Raw genomic sequence first — 23,152 nt, forward strand, 5'->3', positions numbered from 1 at the left:
GTGGTATTTTGAAAGTTCAGAGACTGTCTTATCTGCTGTAAGAGGCCATGCACAAGAGGACTGGGGGCTCACTAGGTGGGGAAGATTCTAGCATTGTGTCTGTCATTAATTGATCCATGATTTTGGTCAAGTTGCCAGTTGCCTCACCACTTTAGCTTTAGTTATTCAATAAAAATTATAAGCAAGTACTAGACAGACTTTAGAACTAAAGATTCCTGGAAAAGTTGAAATGCACAAATGTGGTTGGTTGCATTTTTTCCTCAAATCCTCAAATAGTCTGGTTGACTTCACCTTGAGGAATCGAAAGTAGAGAGAAATTTGAGATAGGAGGAGAAAAAAAAAAAAATCTTTCAAATCTCATGTGATTTATCTCTCCTCTCTGGGGACCCAATCTTGGATTATTCCGAATACTCAGTTTACAGGTTACAGAGTGCTTCAGTTTTAAATAATTCACATGGTGATTTAAGCTCTCCCTTTTGAGAGTGTTCCATCATAAGAGAAACCTGGTTCCAAAGAACAGTTCTTGAATAACATCCTAAATATATCATTGCAGGATGAAATTTCCTCATTATGTCTGCTCAGAGATGGCTTACACTTTTTACTTTTATTCCACATATTCTTCTGGGAGTAGACAGCTTTCAGTTTGAATCCCAGCTCTTCTCATTACGATCTGTGTTATCTGGGACAAGTTCATTAACTTCTCTGAACTGCAAACACCTCATCAGTAGAAACAGCATAATCACATCTCTATGATAGAGTAGTTATGATAATTCAATTGGGGAGATTATTAGAACACAGAGCTTGCTACACTGGCCCTGTTCCCTGATGAACAAAGAAATAAACACATAAATGAGATAATACAAAGGACCTAGAGATCAAGATATCAAAGGCTTCCAGGACCATGAAAGTAGTGCTCAAATGCAAATATAGCTATGAAGTCGTCTTAGTGGTCAAGCCCAGGCAGTGCTCACACCTGAAGGCAGCAGCCCTGACACAGCCCCACCCATTGCTGATCTGCATAAATGATGGCAAAGGCTTATCAGACATCAACTTTTTAAGAAAAAAACAGATATTTGGATTTTTCTCTGAAATCTCCTTTTATTTGTTTAACCAGAGGCCCTTGGTTACTTTTAAAAACTCATTGTGGGTCCAGCAAAAACATGTCTTTGGGGCAAAGTTTGGATATTATATTACAGGATGATAACAGATGGGTTAGAGGCTGTTAAATGTCTAGTTTATTTGCATGCAAGATTCCTTCTCATCGTCCTTTTTTCTTCTCAGCTCACCTGAAAAGTTTCATTTAAGGAGGACAAATAACTTCAACCTCACAGTAGCTTTCTGTAAATAATTCACTATGAAGGATGTTGTCAGAATGTGACCCTTGGAGGCCATATATGTAAAAGGCAATTGTCACCACTCAGTACTTTTTTTCCTTTTTTATTTAAAACCTTTCCTACCCTTAAACATAAACTTATGATGTCATGTATGCAAAATATAATGCTGGATGTTTTGGAGAAAGAATGAATCACTACAGTATGGGTTTTGATCTCATTAGCCAACAGATTTCTTACGGTGATGAGAATGAGTGGGAACGAGTAGCAAAAATATAATACAGGAAGCAAAATAATGTCTTTCAGTAGTCATTTAATTAATCAACAACCATTGAGTGCCTACTGTGTGTTATGTGTCAAAGTTAAAACAAAGGCTGGGAGCAATAGGCTTTGGAGGAGAAAAGTGGTAAATCATAAACAGGATCACACCATTTGGCAGGGATATCTTTAGTGAGAGTTGGGAAAATGCTTCTAACTCGCCTTCAGGTATAGCACAGTGACTGGCACATAGTAGGTGTTCAATAAAAATATCTGAATCAAATAAAGATAGGAGAATGCAACAAAGATGAAGAGCATTAGGTAAGCCAATTTTTGAAGTCTGAATATTGTTTCAAAAGACAGAAAATAAAGATCAAGGAGAAAGAATATTCTAAAGCAGAAGAACAGGGCGAGGGAAATCACATAGGCAGGTCAGTGTGGATGAAATTCTGGGACTGAGAAGCAATTGGATGTAGGCTGGCCTGCATAAAGAAATGCAGTAGTCAGAAAATGACTGAAATACCAAACTAGAGAATTTGTATTCCATACCTGTGAGCCCTGGACATCACTGCAGATGACAGAGAAGAGGTGAACTACAATCTGATCTTTATTTTAGGAAATCAGTTAATTCTGGCTATTCCGTGTAAGGAAGAGGCCTAATTATGAGACTATTGCAATTATGGGACTGAGAGAAGCTGATGGCATGGATGAGGAACAGGAAATGGAAAGAAGAAGGTAGAAAAAGCAAGTCAGAAGCAGGAGGGCTCGATGACTCATTCGATGTGTGCAAAGTGAGAAAACACATGTCTAAGGTCTGCTATTAATCTGTCTGAGAAATCTCCCTGAGGACATAACCTCACATAGAACCCCAACTACCACAGAAAGTGTTTTAAGGGTGTTGAGTGTTCTGTCAGTTACTCATTGTGAGTTCTCATCAGTTCAGAAATCTAGAGGAACCCATGCACACTGGTCAATAACCCATTGACATAAGTCAGAAGCCTATGGCACTCTCCATTCTTAACTGTTCACAGGGACTGGTACCATGTTGTCATCTTAAACCTCCTGAATTTGGTAATTTCTCATAAACTCCATGGCGGCCACTGGTCCAAGCCATTCTCATCTCTTGCCTGGGCAATTCTGATAGCCTCGTTATGGGTGCCAGCTTGCACTCCAGTTTCCCCTACTGGTTGGTTCCCCCACAGTGATCCTTTAATAAGTAAATCAGAAACATAAAGGCAGAAGACTTAAGTGGTCAAGCAAAACCTCCTACAGACAACAATTACAAAAACTAAGGAAATTTTAAAGGAACAATAATAATTTAAAGGCTATGGACGGCATCCAAAGTAGACAGAAGCCATAGGGGCGTTTACTCTTGAAAAACTGCAGCTGGAAAAGGTAGGGATTATATGTCTACGGTTTTTTGGCCTGAGGGTACTTCTCAACCCTAGAGCAATAAACAGTGGTAAAAATATGCAACCTTTCACAGGCTCAGAGCAGTAGAGAACGGAGGTCAGGAATGCACATGGAGTCTAAAACATGGGATGCACTCAATAAATATTAGTGGTTATTGTAAAATTATATTCTTATTGTTATTATTGGGTGAGAAAGAGAAATGACTCAAGAACAGTGGCTAATATTCTGGCTCAGACCCCTGACCAGTGATGGTGCCATTCCTGGAGACAGAGAATGTGGAGAAAGAAACAGATTGGTAGGGAAAGAAAATGAGGATTCTGAGATTTCATGGAAAAGTCTAATGGAAATATGCGTTTGGCAGGTAGGTGCACGGATTTGGGTCTTTGAAGGAGAGGTGAAAGCTGAAGATGGACATTTGGGAGTTGTTGGTATGTAGGTGATAATGGAAGACATGGGAGTGAGTGTGATTACCTAGGGAGAGTGAAGGAAAGAGCAGCATTTGATTGATAATCTGGAAGAGGAGAGGCCCATATGGAAGACTTAGATAAAACATGTAGAAACAGTCAGAGTGTACCCTGACTTGTTAATCAGACTATCAGGACCGACATTCAAACAACAGATGGTATATAAAAATTAGAAAAGGGTGCTCTCTAAGCAGACAAATTGCAAAATAAAAGCGTTCCTTCCAGGTGTGATTATGCAGCCCCATGCCAGGATGGAACCTCCACTGGCCTTCTTCATCAAGATTCCTTTGTGCAGTGGACAAACTGTGCAACTATATATGGCAACCCAGAAAACCAGCCTTGGGTTGTCAAGGGTATCAAAGATCATGGAAGCCAGTTTCCCACCTGTGTTTATATTCTTTCTTGGTCAGACTATGCTAATTAGAATTCCTTTGGTGACAGGACTGTGACTACCCCTTCAGTTCTATTTAGGTGTTCCCTCCTGTCTTCTGGAAAATATGACTATTAAAGACTCTTTCTCACTTTCAAGGCTCTCTTTCAGCAACCACCACCAATTCCCTCTCTGGAGCTAGCCCATTAGAAACTTTCTGCTCCTCAGTGCACGTTCTGTATACATAAGTTTACAAGCTTCCTGCACATGATAGATACTGGCCCAGTGTCAGTGGCTACTTTCTCTAGTTCTCTTTGAGAGACAAGCTCACGAGTCACTGCTGAAAATCCAGCACCCAGTGGCAGATGGATGAGGAAGCAGTTGAGACGTCTGAGGATGTCTTTCACACGGCCTTGTCTCCCAGAAGTAGGTGGGTGGTACTCAGCGAAAGAATAGGATTCAAAAAAAGCAGAGAATTATAGAGTAGGCTGAAATAGAACAGCATAATAGGTACAGCCATGACCTCCTCTCTAACATCCTCCATTAGCAAGAGACAAAAGAAGCTCTATCCTGAAGTGTGGTGAGCTGGTTGTTTTTAATGATACAACATCAGTCTGCTAATTTTAAGAAAACAATCTTAGAAAAAAAATACTTTATTCTCAGCGTCAGAAATTGACACTCAATGGATGTTAATTTTCTGAAATCTTTGAGAAGGCAAACCATAGCATGTAACAGCTGGAATGGGCCTCAGAAAATATTTATTCCTAATAACTAATTTTAGAGATGAGGAGACAAAGGCCCAAAAAGACCTTGACCATATCCACTTAACAAATTATAGAGAGAGTTAGGATTAGAACCAGGGTGTCATAAGATGCATTCCAATGTTTTTCTACCCAACACTACCACACTAACCTCTGCTCAAGTTGACTATTTAAGAGGGGAGTAGAAAAGTATAATGGACATAGGATAGAAACAAACAAAAAAAAAATGGCATAAGCTGTATATGATTTTATTATAGCTTTATAACATCATTTTATAACTGTTCACTTGCCTGTCATTAACACTATACCATTAGCTCTTTCAGCTAGGAGGTTATGTTACTATTCATATTTCTATTAACTAGTAGAGTGCTTGGCACAACGTAGGTGCTAAATATCTACATGATAAAAGAATATGGAAATGAATGAATGAAGTTAAATAGGGACTAAGACACTATCCTAAGTCTAGGGCCCACTAAAGTTCAGCTTTTCATAGACTGCCAATGCAGAAAAATCCAACTTTCAGCTTGCAAGTTATATGAATTGGTGTCTCTCATAAAATAAGTGATGTCCCAGGCCAACCTCACTTACAACATGAAATGATATCAGAAGCAACAGATGAAAGTTTTATATTCAACAGTCTATTAAAGAGAGGAGCATACACAGGGATGTTTCTTTGCTGCTGTTGTTCGTATATTTGTTTGTGTTTTATCATGGCCACTAGATGAAAGATCAGATGTTTAGATGAGGTCAAGAAATATAGGAATGGGAATTTAGAACCAAGGTTAACAGCAAGAGTTTTCCCTGAAAAGATTACAATGCATTTATTGATTTAGTCGTTGATTCCACAAAGACCTGATAAATGGTTCCTATATATCAGGCCCTCTTCTTGGAGATAACGAGTGATCAAAATAAACAAAAAAGCCATGCCACAATGGAGCTTATATTCTGGACCAAAGTTTCCTAAAACATGGTGATGATGTCACTTCTTATGAATGCTCCCACTGTATGGTATAAATGATCAGTAAATTGAGAGAGTAAATTCTTCCCTGGAATAGGACATGTTATAAGAATGCTTGGGAGAAAAGGTGCCAAAATATGTACCTTCGGGTTATGTCCTGCTGCAAGAATTAATGAAAGGGAAAATCTAGCTTGTTTGTTTATTTGCTTTTTTTTTCCTGAAAGCTAAATATACCTCATGTTTATTTCACCATAATTCATAATAGCCAAAATATGGACCCAAACTAAATGTCCATCGACAAATGAATAAAGATACTAAAACACACACACACAAACACACACACACACAGTGAAATATTATTCAGCCTTTAAAAAGAAGCAAATCCTGGAATTTGCAACAACATGAAATGAACCTGGAGGCCATTATGCTAAGCGAAACAAGCCAGACACAGAAAGACAAACACTGCACGCATTCACTTACATGTGGAATCTAAAAGAATCAAATTCACAGAAGCAGAGAATAGAATGGTGGCTGCCAGAGGTGTGGCAAGGGAGAAGTGGGGAGAGGTTGGTGAAAGGACACAAAGTTTCAGTTATGCAAGATAAACAAGTTCTGGAGATGTAACATACAGCATAGTGACTATAGTTAATGATGCTGTATTGCATTCTTGAAATTTGCTAAGAGAATAATCTTTTGTGTTCCCACCACAAAAGAGAGAGAGAGAAAATAGTTACTATGTGGGCGATGGATGTGTTACCAAGCTTGATTGTGGTGATCATTTCATAATGCATACATATATCAAAACATCAAGTCATATACCTTAAATATATAATTCTTATTTGTCAATTGTACCTCAATAAGGCTGAAAAGACAAAAAAAAATGGAAAGGATTTTAGCAACCACTCTGTCCAAAACGCTAGTATTATTGAGGGACTCGAGGCTCAGGGTAATAATTTGCTCAGGTCACAGGTGATGCAGTGTCGAGAGGGTGGAGTAGGTCACAGGCTCCTTGCTTCCCTGGTCTCAGTAGAGCCTTAGTGGTCACAATCCCGGACTGCGGAACCAGACTGTCTGGGTTTGAATCGCAGTCACGTCACTTCCTGGCTGTGTAACACTGAGCATATTACTTCTCTGAGCCTGCATTTCCTCATCTCTAAAATGGCATTAAAGACAGTCGTTGTAACAAGGGTTATTTTGAGAATCAAATGACTTAATAGGGCTATATAAGCTTTAGCCATCAATACTATATTCAGTGTCATAGAAAACTAGTTTATTAGTTTCATTCCTTTGTTTATTTTTGAACTTCCTTCTTGGTTCTGAAATGAATTGCAGCTGGATCCCATTTTGGACTTTCCCCCATTATCCTGATCATTTAGGTCCAACTTGCAACATGAAGGGAAGGAGCGTTACATGCTAAGAAGGTTCTGCTTCCTCTAGAGTCTCTCTTTAGAAACTCCTTGTCTGTGGTAGTCGCTGCCCTTGCCCTTCTTAATAACAACAACAACGGTGATGATGATGATGATGATGATGATAATGATGCAGGCTGAGCCACAGCTGTTACAGTGGGAACTCCCTGCTGTCTATCGGAAGTGCAATCTCCTTTTTTTTTTTTTTCTTTTGCGGACAAGCATCCAGGCCTGGGTGCCCCAGTGCTTTTTCGTAAATCAAAAGAATATTGAACTCATTATGTTGAAGCACAAGTTATCCTTTCATCGGTCAATTTGTCTGGGTCAACTGTTCTCACATATTTATTCTGGACATCTAAAAGATAGGACATCTAACAGTCCATCTCCAACATTACAGCCGCCGCTGCTCATTTTGTTATCCTCATATGATATTCTGAAATCAGGCCATTTGAATGCAATTATTAGGCATCAAAATACTATCTTCCATCAGAGCAGTGAAAGGAATCTAAAGGCAGTCCCCTCTGCCAGAAAACAGGAACAATAGGGCCCACCTTTACATGATGGTGCAGGGCTTACCAAGCACATTTACTTTCACTTTCTCTTTTGAGCATCACACTCTGCAGTTCTGCTGGGGAGGTAAAGATTATAAATGGCTCCTAAGGAGGAGGAAATTGAGACTTGGAGAGGTTAGGCAGTTCACTACTCAAAGACCTAACAGAGAATGAAAGGGGACTTGAATGTGCATCTTCAATCTTCTTTTACAGATTGAGTTTTCCCCCCACCCCATCCCCTTCCTTCAGTCCTTCCTTCTATTCAGTGACCAACTTCACAGTATTCTCCCATGTTGGTTGAGCATTTCAGCACATGACTTCCAGACTGTGTCTTCACCCCAAGTCCTGTGTTCATTCCATGTGTCCAGCATCAGGTACCTCCAGCCTCTCGGCCCCTTCACCATCTCAATGCCCTTCACCCCACCCTCTGCCAGCCCCTTACGTCCTCCTGTGGGTGCTTCAGAACTTGCCTTCTCCCAAAGCTCTCCTAACTCTGGCAGTCTCTAACTTGTCTATCATGACACCTGCTCTTCTGCCTCTTCAAAGCCTCCAGGCCCATGAGCCTCTCTTTTTTCTTTATCCGCTACGTACTGTCTTTACATCCTCTTGTATCCAGCTTAGATCCAATGATCCCGTCCATACATGTACTTTTGGCCAATACTCGTTTTTTAATTAATTATTTATTTTAACTGGCAAGTAAAAATTGTATAATTTTTGGCATGCAAACTAATGTTTTCATGTACATACACTGTGGAATGGCTAAATAAAACTAATTAACATATGCATTACCTCACACACTTATTTTTTTTGGTGTGGTGAGAAAACTTAAAATCTATTCTCTTAGTGATTTTCAAGTATATAATATATTATTATTAACTGTTACTATAAGTATTAATTATTATAGTTTTTAATTATTGCCATCATGTTGAACAATAGAGCTCTTGAATTTATTTATTCCACCTAAGTGCAATTTGTATCCTTTGACTAACATCTCGACTTCCCCACCCCTCACCTTCAGCCCCTTGTAACCACCATTCCTTGCTCTGCCTCTAAAAGTTTGACTTTAGATTCCACATATAAGTGAGAACACATGGTTATTTGTCTTTCTGTGCCTGCCTTATTTCACTTAACATATTGTCCTCCAGGTTCATCCATGTTGCTACAAATGACAGGATTTCCTTCCTTTTAAAGGCTGAATAGTATTCCACTGTGTATGTGTATATCGCACATTTTATCTATCCATTCATCTATCGATGGATGCAGGTTGATTCCGTATCTTGGCTATTGTGAATAATGTTTCCATAAACGTGGGAATGCAGATATCTTTTTGACATACTGATTTTATTTCCTTTGGATATATGCCCAGTCTTGGGATTGCTGGATTATGTGGTAGTTCCTATTTTTAAATTTTGGCCAGTATCCTTAACTATTCTGCCCAATTGTCCTCCCATCTCATCCACTTGGCAAACCCCCACCCTGTTGAACCCAACACTTCCACCATCCATGCTGTTACCTAAAATTTTCAGTTATTTTGCAGCATAATATCCCAGCTGCACAGATTACAGCCATTATAAATTGGTGGTCACTAACTTTACCAAAGCCCTAACTGCTTCCTGGTGACCCCATTGTATTTTCTTAATCAGATCCTTCTTACAATTCTTTACATTAACTATTTCCAACTTCCCCCAAACACTACTGACATTTTTGGCACTTTCCAATACTCCTTTCCTCAGTGATTGTTTCACATCCTGCTTTACAAAATGAACAGAAGCCATCAGGAGTCCCCTCAAATCCTCCTTAAGTCCAACCAATAGACTTATCTGCACCCACACCTCTCTTTCCCTTCTATCCTCCTCTTTCAGCTGAAAGGCACCCCTCCTCCTACCCTCACCTGTGCTCTCTCTCCCCTCCTGCCTCTTCAGGAATTGCTGCATCAGAAATAACCCCTCTCTGGCCCACAGTGTCAGTCTCTTAACTGTCCCCTCCCTCTTAGAAACCAAAGAACATCAAGAAAACTTCATTCCCATCTCTGCTCCTTCTCATAGCCATGCTTCTTTTAAAAAATAAGTAAAATGTCTATTATCCTTCTCATTTCTCAACCATTGCAATCTGGTTCCTGTCCCCAGCAATCTGCTTAAACAACTCCTGCCAAGGTCAAGATTTTATAAAAGACTATTTTCAGTTCTTACCTTGTGTAATATATCAGACACCATGGACCTTGATTACTTACACCCTCCTTCTTAAAACATTCATTTATTTTCTCTTCCACGGTACCAAACATCCCTGATTTTTCTCCTTTACCACGGGCCATTCCTCAACTTCTCAATGCTTTTCTCTGCACATGCTAAACAGGCTCCCCTGTGAGTGAGCACAGCCCCAAAGGTGTCAGTGGTAACCTGAGGACTCTGAACACTATAATTTTTATCCCAGCTCTCTCTTTTAAGGGTCACAACCATTTATACAACTGCCTCCTGGGTCGCTATTTGGATATTCCAGGTAGTTTAAATTCAACGTAGTTTAAATTCAACATTTTCAAAGCTGACTCATCATCTTCAAACATATATAATCTAAAAAAGTCTCTCTGCCTCCCAGGGCTCCCTACCTTGATGAGAATCACAGCCACCCACATAGCTGACCAAGCCAAAAATGTTCCCCCCTCTTTTTTTCCTATTTAAGCTAGATCTGGTGATTCAATGCTTAGGTACAGTCTTGCCAATTCTTTGGTTTCTTGAGTATTCCCTCCCTCTCAACTTTCATATTCAAACATTCAACAAATACTGAGTCTTCTGCCCCCTCCATTTATATAATATTTTTAAAATAATAAAATCATAGGGATGGAGGACAATTTAGTGTTGGCTATAGGGTTAGGGATACTTGGGGACAGGGGAGAGGTTAGACTAGAAGAGGGTAGCACAAGAGACATCTTTGTGGCGACGGAACTGTTCTGTGTCTTGCCTGCACTGGTAGGTACACAAATCTACACATGGGACAAAATGGCATAGAAGCAGACACACACATATGTAAGATGTGACCATTCAGGAAAACTGAGTGACCAGTACACGAGACCTCTGGGTACTGTGTTTGCAGCTTCTTGCAAGTCCATAATTATTTTAAAATTAAAACTTAAAATGTATATCTCAAGTTTCTGTTGATGCTACTTTAGTTGAAGACACTTTCCTCTCTCACCTGTGTGACATATAGTTTGCATCCTCTCCCAACTTGCCCCCATAAATCCATTCTCTCTGTTTTAGCAGGAATGATCTTTCTAAGATAACAACCTGAACGTGCTCCACCTCTGAACAAAATCTCTAGAGCTCCCTATGGTCCTTAGGACGTAGTTTGCGAATTGTGTGCTGAGATGGGCAGAGTGCCACAGCCAACTCACAGGAGCACACCAGGACATTTTAAATGCTCAAGGGAAATGAAGGATATCTGACATGTATTGGACATCACAAGAACTTCCAACTCAAAGTCATTCAAAGTTTCAACATTAGAACACAATACATTCCTTCCAGTGATGGTATATCTTTGTGAATCTGGAGTTTTGGCAGTTGGTATAATTTCAAAGTACTGCACAACAATTAATGAGAAACAGAAAACGAGGGTGGTTGTATCCAATTGCAAAGTTTGAAAAGTAATAACTGTGGTTCTTTAAGAATAAAATTATATTAAAATATTGTTTTTTTAAAAAAAAATACATGTATTATTTTTTCAAATGGCCACTAAACTTGTTAGGACATAAACACTTTATTAAGTTGTTTGGACCTTATTACTTAATAAATAGTATTACAGTATTTCTTTGACCTTTGGGACCCATAAAAAAAAAAATCACTAAAACATTGAGAATATCTTAAAATGAGAAAACATACGAGCCCACTACCTTCCTTTGAATACAATTCAAAGTCTTTTATCTAACACGCTCAGGGCTTCATGGCCTGACCTCACTACTGACTTCTCTGGCCTGCGTGCTAAGATTTTCTCTGACCATTATCTATGTTAAATTACTTGCAGGCCCCAGAACAAGTCTGTCTTCCCCCTAGATACTCCCTCAAGGCACACACACACACACACACACACACACACCCCTACTTAATTTTTTTTTTCTTGAAAGCCTCCCTTAATCTCACAAGACCAACTTCAGTGCCTCATCCTTACATTGCTGCTCCATTTTATACTTCTTGCCTGACACTCCTCCTCCTAGGTGTTGATTTAGCTGCTTATTACCTTTCTCTCCCCAGCTACCTTACAGTGCTCCTGAAGGGCAAAGATCAGTAAATGCTTTGGTGTCATCAGAGGCTAACACAGCGCCTGCACTTAGTAGGAACTCAACAAATATGTGTTGCATTAATGCACAGGTGAGCCCTTCCCTCCATAAAGTCAGACAATCTCAAACCACTCAGCAGCACAGAGATCTTTTATATCATTTGTATTCACCTCCTTCTTTCTCACACCAACCACACGCCCGCATCAATGTGATGGAAAACGGGGCATCATGCTAGAGTCCCAGAGAGGCTGTCACAAGTGCTGAGGGATGAAGGCTGCACCTTGCTGGCTTTCTCTGAGCGACAAATCTGCAATTTGAGGAAAAGCAGAGTTGCCTGCATGCCCTCCCAACACACACACACACACACACATGCACGCACACACACACACACACACACACAGCCTTGAAATGTGGCTGATTGCTGTGGAGGTGCTTGCGCGAGAAGCCAGCCCTGAGGGACCAATGTCCCCTGAGCATCATACATCAAAGACAACCTGGCAAGTACCGTGCAACAGGAACGGGGAGATGAGATGTCGCAGACTGCTCCCATCACCTGGGCTGATTAATAAATTAGACGCTTGCAAATCATGGGACGTGTACTGTATACATGAATCAATGCATGCTGATAGCTTAAAGATACCTTGCCACTATGATGGCCCCTGGATTTCTACCATATATGCCTCAGGGCATCAGAAATCTTCCTCTCTCTGGTCCTCCTTCTCTATCTTCCTCCTAAAAAGTGTCTTTTTAGTCTAAGAGTGGAGCAAATGCTACCTTCATGGGGGTGCCTATGCTATAGAGCACACCAACCAATCATCCCCCACTGTTGTTGCTGGAGCCTCCAGCAAGACTCCTCAGAGTCCCTGTTGCTGAATTTCCAGGGGTGAGTGCTTCAGATACGTGTTCTAGCTACCGGTCCTTGAGAATTTGCTCTGTGCTAAATGCTATTTTATATTCTCTTCTTAAATCTTCACAATAATCTTAGAATTTATCCCCATTTTGCAGGTGGAGAAATTGAGGCTCAAAGAGTTTAATGTGTCTAAGATTTCATGAGTAGGAAGTGGCAGAGCCAAGATTCAAAACAAGGTCTGCCAGAGTCTAAAGACTTGCTAAGCTACAGTAACCATTGTGAGGTTCACTCAAGCTTAGGAACTGACTTGCAGCTGGAAGTTTCCATCAAAGTGAGCAAGGACAAGTCAGTTACAGGAAAAGGGTGGAATGTAAAGTCTTCCCTGAAGCCAGTCTGGGAATCCACAGCTAATGAGACCCAGTAATTCTTGTGCCCAGAAGGAAGGCCTTGAGAGATAAAGAAATTGCCCAGAGGCAGAAACCTGGGCATTCTGATTCCTTTCATTAGAGCTAGAAGGAACCCAGCAGCTGTTGAACTCTGCATAAAAGAATGCAACCTGCCACAGGGTGCCCAGGTGGAACTGGAGGAGGTGAGCCTGGGTGCAGCTCTCAGGACGAGGCTGCCTGACCAGTAGGTCCACAGCAGCTGTTGGTGGCACTGAGTGGTAGTCGGGGGTTAATAAAGCCCATCTTCACTACCTTCCTCTTAGTTCCCACATCCCCTTTCTCTGTTCTCTCCTTTGAATTACCACCACAGCTTTCTAACCCTTCTCTCTCTCTCTTCCCCCCACCCATGCCTCAGCCTGCAGCCAGAGCAATTCTAAATATATTAATATATCACTCTGCCTCATGTTTCAAACCCTTCATTGTTTTTCTTTTGCCCACATCAGGCAAGGCACAGGTTCCAACCTGCTTAACCTGACCCCACCGCAAACTCTGCTAATCAAACATGGCACAATTTTCCTCTGATCCAAAACATGACCACATTAGTGGAGGCTGATATCAATTTAGTTGGGAGGCATCAGCATTTTCAAAAAAGTAGATGAATCAAAGAAATAAATTATATTTGAACGGAACAGAATAGAATAGACGATAGCTTTGATATTTAAGATGCATCCTATGTAGTAAGGTGAAGGTTGTTTTCGTGGATTTTTATTTCAATTACATATTTTTATCTGTATCTCTGGCTAGGTTTTTGGAGTGTCAGTGCAAAATATATTTCTTCACATGGATCAAGGTTAAAAAAAGTAAAAAATAAAAACAACAAAACACTGTTCTAAATAGCTATCTAGTAATACTCTGCCAATTAACCAGACTTTGGAGGTTGGTTAAAATCAATTTGGCATCTCAAACTCCTCTCATTGGCTTGAAGCTGCTCTCCAGCCTTATGTACTGTCATCAGTACTACTCAAAATATGCATGAAACACACAAAGTCTGGTCATACGTACCAGGTTCTCACCTCTATACCTGCCTTTGCAGGTGCTACTCCAACTGTCTAAGATGCTTTTCTCCTCATTGCCTTCTCATGAAATCCTAATCCTCCTTGAAGACTGTGTTTGACCCCCCTTTCTCTAGCATGCCTTCCCCAACTTGCCTTTTCCTCACATCCTCCCCCACCCTCACCACCTCAGTGCTATGGAAGTTCCCCACCCCTGCACAGGTGCAGCACCCTGGCATTGCTCAATGCACACGGCACTGTGGTTATTCACCTTTCAGTGAGGTTTTCCCAAAGATACCATGAGTTTCTTGAGGGAAGGAATCAAGGCTTTCCTTCCCCTATCCCCAGGAAACAGTGCAGGGCATGGCCATTTGGAGATGTGTAATCATTTTCAAATGAATGAGTAAGCTGCAGGGGCTCCAGATCACGGGTCCAGTCCCTCTCTCTCTTCTTTGGCCAAGATTTTGAACACAGAGCCTGTGCTGCAAATGCCATGTCTCCATTTCTCCTCCTAATCCCTGCAGTCATAACAATGGCCATCTTCTGTGTCACTTTAAAGACTCTGTGTCAGTCTGACCTTATGAGTGGGTGGGCAAGTAGATCCATTTTCAGCCACTGTTCCCGACTAAAGCTGGACAGTTGCTCTGTGGAGATTGCAGGAAACTATGGTTTGCAACTCACAGAAGTCAGTTCAGTAATGGCATGGAAGCAAAGAGATAAAACACTGCAGAGGTACCAGTTTGGTAGCAATAAAGCTATTGTTTTTAGATTTGGAAGATCAATTTCAAATACTCAACATAAGATTATCTTTGAATTGGCACCAAGTAACCCAAGAAACGTTGGTCGGACATCCTTCTCTACTCCTCTCTGTTCAGGGAGAGCCTGACCAGAAATTTGGATTAAGTACAAGATGAGATGTGTGGGGAGCCAAGGGGTGTGGGTCATGGCTCTCACTAATGCTGCCAACCTTAAATGGCTGAAATTGACAAATATGAACATGAGACATGGTCCCATTATCGTCTCCTTTTGAGCCAACTGGGCATGTTCTAAAAAGAAGAAAAAATATCTGTTAACACACTTGGTCTAAGCTGTTTTTTAATGACTGAAGCCACGTATACCTTGACCTAACAATGGAACCTAAACATCTTAAATGTTCCTTCTCTGCAGCAAAAAAACAAAAACTGATGCACCTCTGTTCATGTTTGAAAACATGGGAAATCCCTTCCCCATTTGATCCTATGGACAAACGTTCTGGGAAACCAACCATTACAGTTGTACCTGTATTTAAGCCTCTCCATCTCAAATTCATGAAGACCAAAATCTAATAACATTCATTCTAATATTCTTCCCACCACCGTTTTTCTTTCTTTCTTTCTTTTCTTTTCTTTCTTTCTTTTTTTTTTTTTTTGAAATACTAGAACAAGGTTTCTAAACTTCTGTACAATTGTGTCTGAGATAATTCTTTGCCGCAGAGGATGGCCCTATTTAAGATATTTAGCAGCATATCAGACTCTGGCTTCTGCCCACTAGATGCTGGAAGAACCCATCACCACCACCAGTTGGACACCAAAAATGTACCCAGACAAAATTGCTAAATGTCCCTTAAGGGAGCAAAATTATCCCTGACTGACAATCATTGTTCTAGCTCATGTCTGTCCTAGATCAATTAAATCTAAATATCTGGGGAAGGATCTAGGCATTAGCATTTGTTTACAAGCTCTGCAGTTGATTCTGATGTCCAAAAACTTCTTTGCATATGGAAGCAAGGTCTTACCTAACTCCTCAACTGTGGTTCTGCCCTCTGTTGAAGTTCCTGTATCTATACCACGGGGTAGAATGCCCAATTTGGAATGCAAAATGAAAACAGGAAAGAAAAACAAAAGATAAGGTTTGCGATGGGAAAACTGAAACTGCTAATTCCATTCCTTTCACATAAGCCAGGAGGTAGATTTAGACCAAAGAACTCTAAGCAAAAGCTCAACAGAAAGACAGGCTTCCTCGGCCAGGTAACAGTTATCCAAACTGAAGAGATGTCCCTTTTAGAGTGCTCGGATGTGGGCTGGAATCCAAGGAAGCAACGCTCAAGCTGTCCACACCAGGCAGAGCCAGCAATTCCCTAAGCCTGCTTACCAGAACTTCAATGCCCCCGAGAAAAAGAGGTTGCGTGGCCAAATATTGTTAAATAGTCTAATGTTAATAAAAGCCCTGTGGTAAGGAAGCCCAGCTTTGTCTGGGGTTCCCACATGTAGATTTATATCATTTGGAAGGCAGCATAGTGTGGTCCAGGATGCAGGCTCTAGAATCAAGCTTGCCAGCGACACATCCTACTCCACCACCAATTAACTCTTCTACCTTGCACAAGTTAGATAAATAGAAACAATAGCAATACCTACTGCACAGGACTATTGTAAGGATCAGTTGGGATAATTTCTATATTGGTTATAGTGCAATGCTAGGCACCTACGATTTCAATGTAAGCAATGAATTTATCATTGTTGTTGTCATTATTATTACTTATGTGTCTATGTGGTCCCCCTTTTTCTTCCCAGAAAACAAACACCTTTTCGCATCACATTGAACTAGAGTTCCATGTAATATACATTAAGAAATACTGACTTAGACTAATTTCAGCCACCCTAATAGAAAATAAAGCCTATGCACTGCATAATGTCCAGATTGTATCTGGTGGGAGACTTTTTTTCCAAGTTCGACCACAAGCCTCCAGAGGGGGGTAGTGGAGGGGTCCTCTCTCACCCCTGCTTGTCTATAGGCCCCTTGAGGGCAGGAGCCTCCTCTGTCTTATACATCACTGACTCTCTGGTGCACAGCTCCAGGCACATCTAGGTGCCCAATATATACTGTTGAATGACTGCCACACATGGACCACGTCTCATTCATCTCAGTAGAATCATCCACTCACTCCTGGCCCCATTCATAGCCATGTAGCTTTACCACAAAACCTCTTACAGATATTTTTGTGAAACACAAGAAAGAACCATCAGGACAGCAGATTAGAACTGAGATTCATACAACTCTGACATAAATATTCAAAACAGCTAGGCAATTAGACTTGGTTTACCAAGATTTGATTTACACTCTGCCTTCAGGTACATATTTAGAGCTCAAAGGGAGATGCAACACAAGCCACAAACCACTTGCTCTACAACCTGCAGGGAAAACACTCAATATGAAACCACCTCTTGGGACACAGTGACCATCATTACCAGGATCCCCCTTATATCCTGACTCTCCTTAACCAGAGCCTACAAATGATACCATAATTATCTTATTAAAAAAACATTTGAAATAATTGCTGAATTTACAGCAGCTATTGATGACCCCAGAGTCAAGAAAAAAATGAACAGAAAATAGAACACAAAAAGGCAGTGGAAATACAGGAAACACCTTTGGACCAAACTGATTTTTAAATTATCATGAGAAGAAAAGAAATAATTTCTAGGAAGCAATCACTCCCTGGGGTGGAGGAGGGAACTCTTCATTCACGAAGCTCCTGCAAAATTCCAAGCTCTATGTATTGGCTATCTAAGTTATTTCTCAACACAACTATGCCTGGCATTTAATATCATCTTCATTTTACAGAGGAGAAAAGTGAAACTCAGAGAGGCTGCAATTTGCCCACGGTCAAAGGAAGTCTCTTGGTATTTGGTAATAACCAGGTAGAGCCACAACAGCACGGAGTTAAAGGCTCAGGTTTGGAGTCTCAGAGCCAGATTTTGAATCCCAGCTTGTGCATTTCCCAGTGATGTGACGTGAACAATCTGCTTAGCCTCTCAGTGCCTCAGTTTTCTCATTAGTAAATTGGGACAATAAACGTATTTCCCTCACGGAATGGTTATGAGTATTTAATGACAAATAAGTGTATGGTCTTAACAGGAAGTAAAAATCAATCATTTTATTAGAGTGTTGATTTAGAAACCTAATGAAAAAAAAATTCCAAGCATAAGATAATTTAAATTTTACAAAGCATTCTCATATAAAAACTGTATCTCATTTGACCTAGTAGGGAGGACAGACATCCTCATCCCTTTCTGCAGGGAGAAAACTGAATATCTGAGGGGTCATCCCCTCAGATAAATGATTATCGTTTGCTTACTTTATTTCCCCAATCTAGCCTTCACCCTCAACTCTGAGCTTGCTGGACAAGGGGGTGTGGATTGTGTGTTGCGGGGGGCATGTATAGGTATGATTTATTGTTTTCTTTTGGTCATCTCTATACTACCCAATAATAGCACAGAATATGGAATATAATTGGTGTTAGATTCTAAAACAGTGAATGCCATATGAATGAATTTTCCCAGGATGAGAAAGCTAGATAGTGTCTCCAACATGAACAAAACCTGAGTCTCTAGACTCAAAAGCCAGAGTCCTCTCCATACTGCATGCAGTATTAAGAAACAACATTTCACAGAATCATGGAATTTCAGGATCGGGAAGAACCTTGGAGACCACTTTAGCTAGAGTTCCCACTTTATAGATAAGGAAATGGAGGCTCAAAAAAGTTCCATTACTTGGCCAAAATCATGAAGCCAGGAGCCAGACAAACCTGGGCCGGCACCCAGATTCCCTGACTCTGAGGTCACTAGTGCTGCCACTGTGCCCTGGCAGATCCAAGAGCCAGGGCACAGCCTCCACGTGGCAGCTCAAGCTTGTGGGTGACAGAGCGTGTCCCTCGTGCACCCAAACCATTGCGTGTGTGCAAATCTTACTGCTGGGCTTGTGAAACAACATAAGAGGGGGATTTAATTTGAAAGGATCTCACTGCTGCCCCTGGCAGTGGCTCCCCGCCATGAGTCTACGAGCTAAAGCCAGCCTCTGTGTGCATATGCAAGAGGAAGAAGGTGGCCTCACCCTCCTTAAATGAAAAGAGACGTCCTCCCAGGTTTTTTCTGAAGCTTTCAAGTCACCCTATGTTCCAGCCTGGATTCTAAAGAGGAGGGAACTGGCCAAGGCTTGAGGTCTGGGACAGGTCAGTGAGGCTGGCTCTCTAGAGTCAGATAATACGGCAGTATGGTAGTTAGGCATGTCTTTCATGATGTAAATGTCAAGTTTATAAAGTGCCGTGCCCATGTTAACATGCGACAAGACAGACGCACTCAGAATTGCCTGTGGACATGCTCTGGAGTTTAAAAAGAGTGGCGAGCAGAGAGGAAAACCTGTCAATGGACAACGGCCCCAAAGAGCACATCATAGTTGGCTTCTGATCTGGTCTGTACCCGGATGAGCACATGCGTCTGGGTACCTACTTGCATGTGTTTCCATGTGCAGATTATGACAAAGCCCAACCTAATCCTCACGCATTGTAGGTGCAAAATCTATGTTTGTGGTATTTATCATCTCCTGGCTATACCTGTCCTATACTTTTTCTTTCTAGCACTTATTATACACTTAAGTGTGTATTTACGCATGTGTGCATGCTTGTGTTTAATTAATGTCAGTCTCCCCCATGAGAGCAAGGACCACGTTTGTTTTACTCATCATTGTATCATCTGCCCTAAACACAGTGTTGGGTCTGCAGCTTGTGCTTAATAATTATTTGAGGATTAAATAAAGGACGGAAGGAATAACTAGATAGCCAGGGGCCTGACTTCTGGGTTGAACTCCATCATTTAATTAACCATGTGACCTTGGTTAAATCTCATACTTAATTTTGGAGCTAGAAAGGATCTTAGAAATCAGCTTGCTAGATGATTGTAAACTTTGTTTTAGTAGCAGAATCCAAAGTAAAGCGTACGTGAAATCTGAACACAAAAGCAGATGCAAATCTCCTCTTGTATAAGGGAGGTGTTGGCCTGAGAACCCTGCCTGATCATCCCCTTGCCTCTCTCTCCACCCTAGAGTGGTTTCTATGGCTACTTTAATTAATCCTCAGGATTTCAGATAGCACAGGTGAAAACCACTGATCCACATCAACCCTATCATTTGGTAAAAGAGGAAAGCAGGATCCAGGAGGAGAGGGAGCTTACCTAATGTCACAAGACCAGTGCATGAAAAACTGGCATTAGTATCCAGATATCCTGATTCCCATTTTCATGAGCAACTTTTTACCTCTCAACATCTCTAAAGCTGCCTCCAAACATTTACAAAGTGGTTGTAAGAAAGAATGTTTGGAAGAACGTTTTCAGAGCTCTGAAACACTCTACATTTGGAAGCCAGACTGGGGCGAGGCATTCGACACAGTGGGTGAAAGGAGGGCTTTGGGGTCGGGTAGGTCAGTGTCTGGACCCCAGCTCCAGTCCTCACCAGATGGACGACCTGTGGCAATGCACTCACCCTCCCCAAATCCTGGTTTTCTCGTCTGCAAAAGGCACTGCCCACTTCACAGAGAGTCTTATGAGGACCAAATGTCCTCCCTTCATGGCACATTACAAGTGCCCACTGACAGGATGCTACTGCTGGGCATTCGGCATCTATGGTGCTATTCAGGGTACTTGTTTAAGTTATTTCAACAGTAATAACAAGCATACATTGACTATGTCACATGGGCCACAGCCCCCCTTATAATAGTGCATTATAGCCACCGCCCTGCGATATCATGACTATTTGTCCTCAGGCCCTCTTATCCTCAGGGTCCAGCACTGGACGAGGCATACAGTACTTGATAAAACACATTTAAAAACAAAAAAAAATGGGTGCATCCATATTCATTAGTGTGGTTATGGACTTAGAGTCTTTGTCTCCAATCCAGTCACCACCTTTTCTTGGCTACATGACTTTATTCAAGTCACTCATCTTCTCTTCTTTAGAATGGAAATATAAATCCCAGTCGCCCCAACCTTACAGTGTCCTTAGGAGTTTTTTTCCCTTAATTTCAGCATATTATGGGGGTACAAATGTTTAGGTTACTTATATTGCTCTTAAATGGAAGGCAAAGTCATACCAAGAGGGTGTGATTATTTGTCAAAACACAAACAGAATAAGATATTAGATCCCTAACACTTCTTCTGTTCTCCTAAACCCGATGTCCCAAGCCTGCATTTCCCCAGTACCAGGAATTTCAGATATTGGCACGTTCTGTCAAATAGTCAATGAGCACCCATATTCGATTTATGTATAATCACAAACAGCAATGACTATACGCTGCCAAAAACTATTTTAAGGATCCAAATTAGAAATTAAGTAGATAACTACTGCCTGTGGGTGATTTAGGAATAGTCCTCCCAAAGGGTAGTAGCCCTTTGAATTAATAATTACATTTTTGAAATTCTGATGTTCTTCTCTTTTGAGGGAAGAACGCCCCATGTTTCTCTTCTCATCCCTTTGCTTTTTTTCCCTTCTCGTACACACACTATGTTCATTTTCCTTAGTCTTCCTGCATTTCAGCATGCCCAGAAGCACCTTTCCCCAATAACTCTGTGATTATTTACCACTCCTCAAGGCTCACAGAAAGTTCAGCCATAAACTCTTGCGTAGGCAGAACCACTGTAAGACCCCAGTCACTAGTGAGCCAACTTTCCAACTAGCATTTGAATATTCAGTATAGAGTCACAGGCAGTCACAGCTGGTAGAGATTTCAGGAATCACTCATCCTCAGTCTACAATACCACAAAATGTGCAAGCAAGACATGCCCATTTTTCATATCAACTACTTAGAAGATTAAAGATTTGAATTTATGCCTTCTCTGCTGCAGGCCAGCGTTCTTCATACTGCTTTTTCTGGCTCTCTTTTTCTAATTGATCCAGGAGTGTTAGGATTTGCCCTTCCTTCCTTGACTTGAAGGCAAAGACTGCAACTGAGAGAGTTTTTTTTGCATTCTCCAATTCAAGTCCACAACATCTATTGTGCACTTATGATAACAACAAGGCTGAGCAAAAATCACTCAGGGGATCCAGAAATGAATTCTATATATAAGCCCTTCCCTCAAAAAGTTTCCACTTAGGTGAGAAAAAAATACAAGAAAGCACTCTAGTTCCAAATGGCTTAAAATGAAAGAGATACAAGTGTAGAAAGCTGTGGGTAGGTCAAGAAGACAGTGATTAAGTGGAATGTGGAGGACCTAAGATAGTTTCAAAGTGGAAAGAACTTTGGGCTAAGCCCTTTTTGGATGAGTAGGATTTCAATAGGCTAAGAACCAGCACAGAACTACTCAACAAAAGGCTGTTCATTGGGTGCCCTACTTTTTTCCAAATGTGTGAATAGGTTTGGGTAGGATATGGGGTACATTAGTAGCATCTGCAAACCGATGCTGCTTACCCCTCATGTGGTTGACTATAATTATTCGACTATGGGTACCAATAAACCAGATTTTGAATCCTAGTCCAACTTAACCTGAGAAGTTACTTAACCTGGGTGAAGCTCAATCACCTAATGTGCAAAATGGAGAAAACAAACAAAACCTACATCTGATGGTTATTCAAATGTGTAAATGAGATAACATATGATAAGTATCAAGCACCATGCCCAGCACACTTTAAGTACTCAAATATTAGCTACTTGATCTTCTCTTTGTAATTGTCAATCTCTTGTGCAAAGTAAAAAATTTTTAAAGTGAAAAAAAGCTTGCGGAAGAGGCACGATCTCTTGACTCAGACATTTCTCCCTGCAGCAAGGGCTATGTCAATGCCTGACTCGACAAAGCACAATATAAACAAAAGGCAAGGGCTGTCTTAGCCCGGATCTTACCTGTATATTTTATATCTGGTTGTAAATCCTTGACGGTGTCTTTCCACAAAGGATAGGTAGCTCCTGGAGTGGTGGAAAGGCCCCCTGTCTGAAATGAGCCAATCAAATTCCTTGGAGACATGTTGGTCTGTCCCAGCTGGTTCCTGGTGGGAGGGCTGCACTGAGATTCGGCCCCATACAAACAGGAAGTAGAGGAGCTCAACAAACCTCCAGTTCATGCTTTTCTGCCGGCCTTTTTCCTCTCATTCTTGCTCCATTCTGTGGAGTCCTACAGAAAAAATAAACAATAAAAAGAACAGAAAGAAAGGAGGAGGCAAGAGGGAAAGAGGAAAAGGGGAGAGGAGTAAAGGAAAGAGAAAGACAAAGGAAAAGAAGAAAACGTTATTAACACAGCTTCACAATAATACCTTATATCAGTAGAATGCTTTCAGGTTTACAAGAATCAGT

At 41.1% G+C, this 23,152-nt stretch overlaps 1 protein-coding gene across 1 annotated transcript in view; it reads right to left on the minus strand.

Annotated features, from left to right (window-relative positions):
• BRINP1 (BMP/retinoic acid inducible neural specific 1) overlaps positions 1–23,152 on the minus strand; it is a 177,793-nt gene that overhangs the window by 104,052 nt on the left and 50,589 nt on the right. The window contains exon 2 of the mRNA XM_069474599.1: positions 22,706–22,973. Within this exon, the coding sequence (XP_069330700.1) occupies positions 22,706–22,923 (218 nt within the window). The 5' untranslated portion in view covers positions 22,924–22,973. The remainder of the gene's footprint in view (positions 1–22,705; positions 22,974–23,152) is intronic.

The sequence above is a fragment of the Eulemur rufifrons genome, chromosome 7 (genome assembly GCF_041146395.1).
Source record: "Eulemur rufifrons isolate Redbay chromosome 7, OSU_ERuf_1, whole genome shotgun sequence".
NCBI lineage: Eukaryota > Metazoa > Chordata > Mammalia > Primates > Lemuridae > Eulemur > Eulemur rufifrons.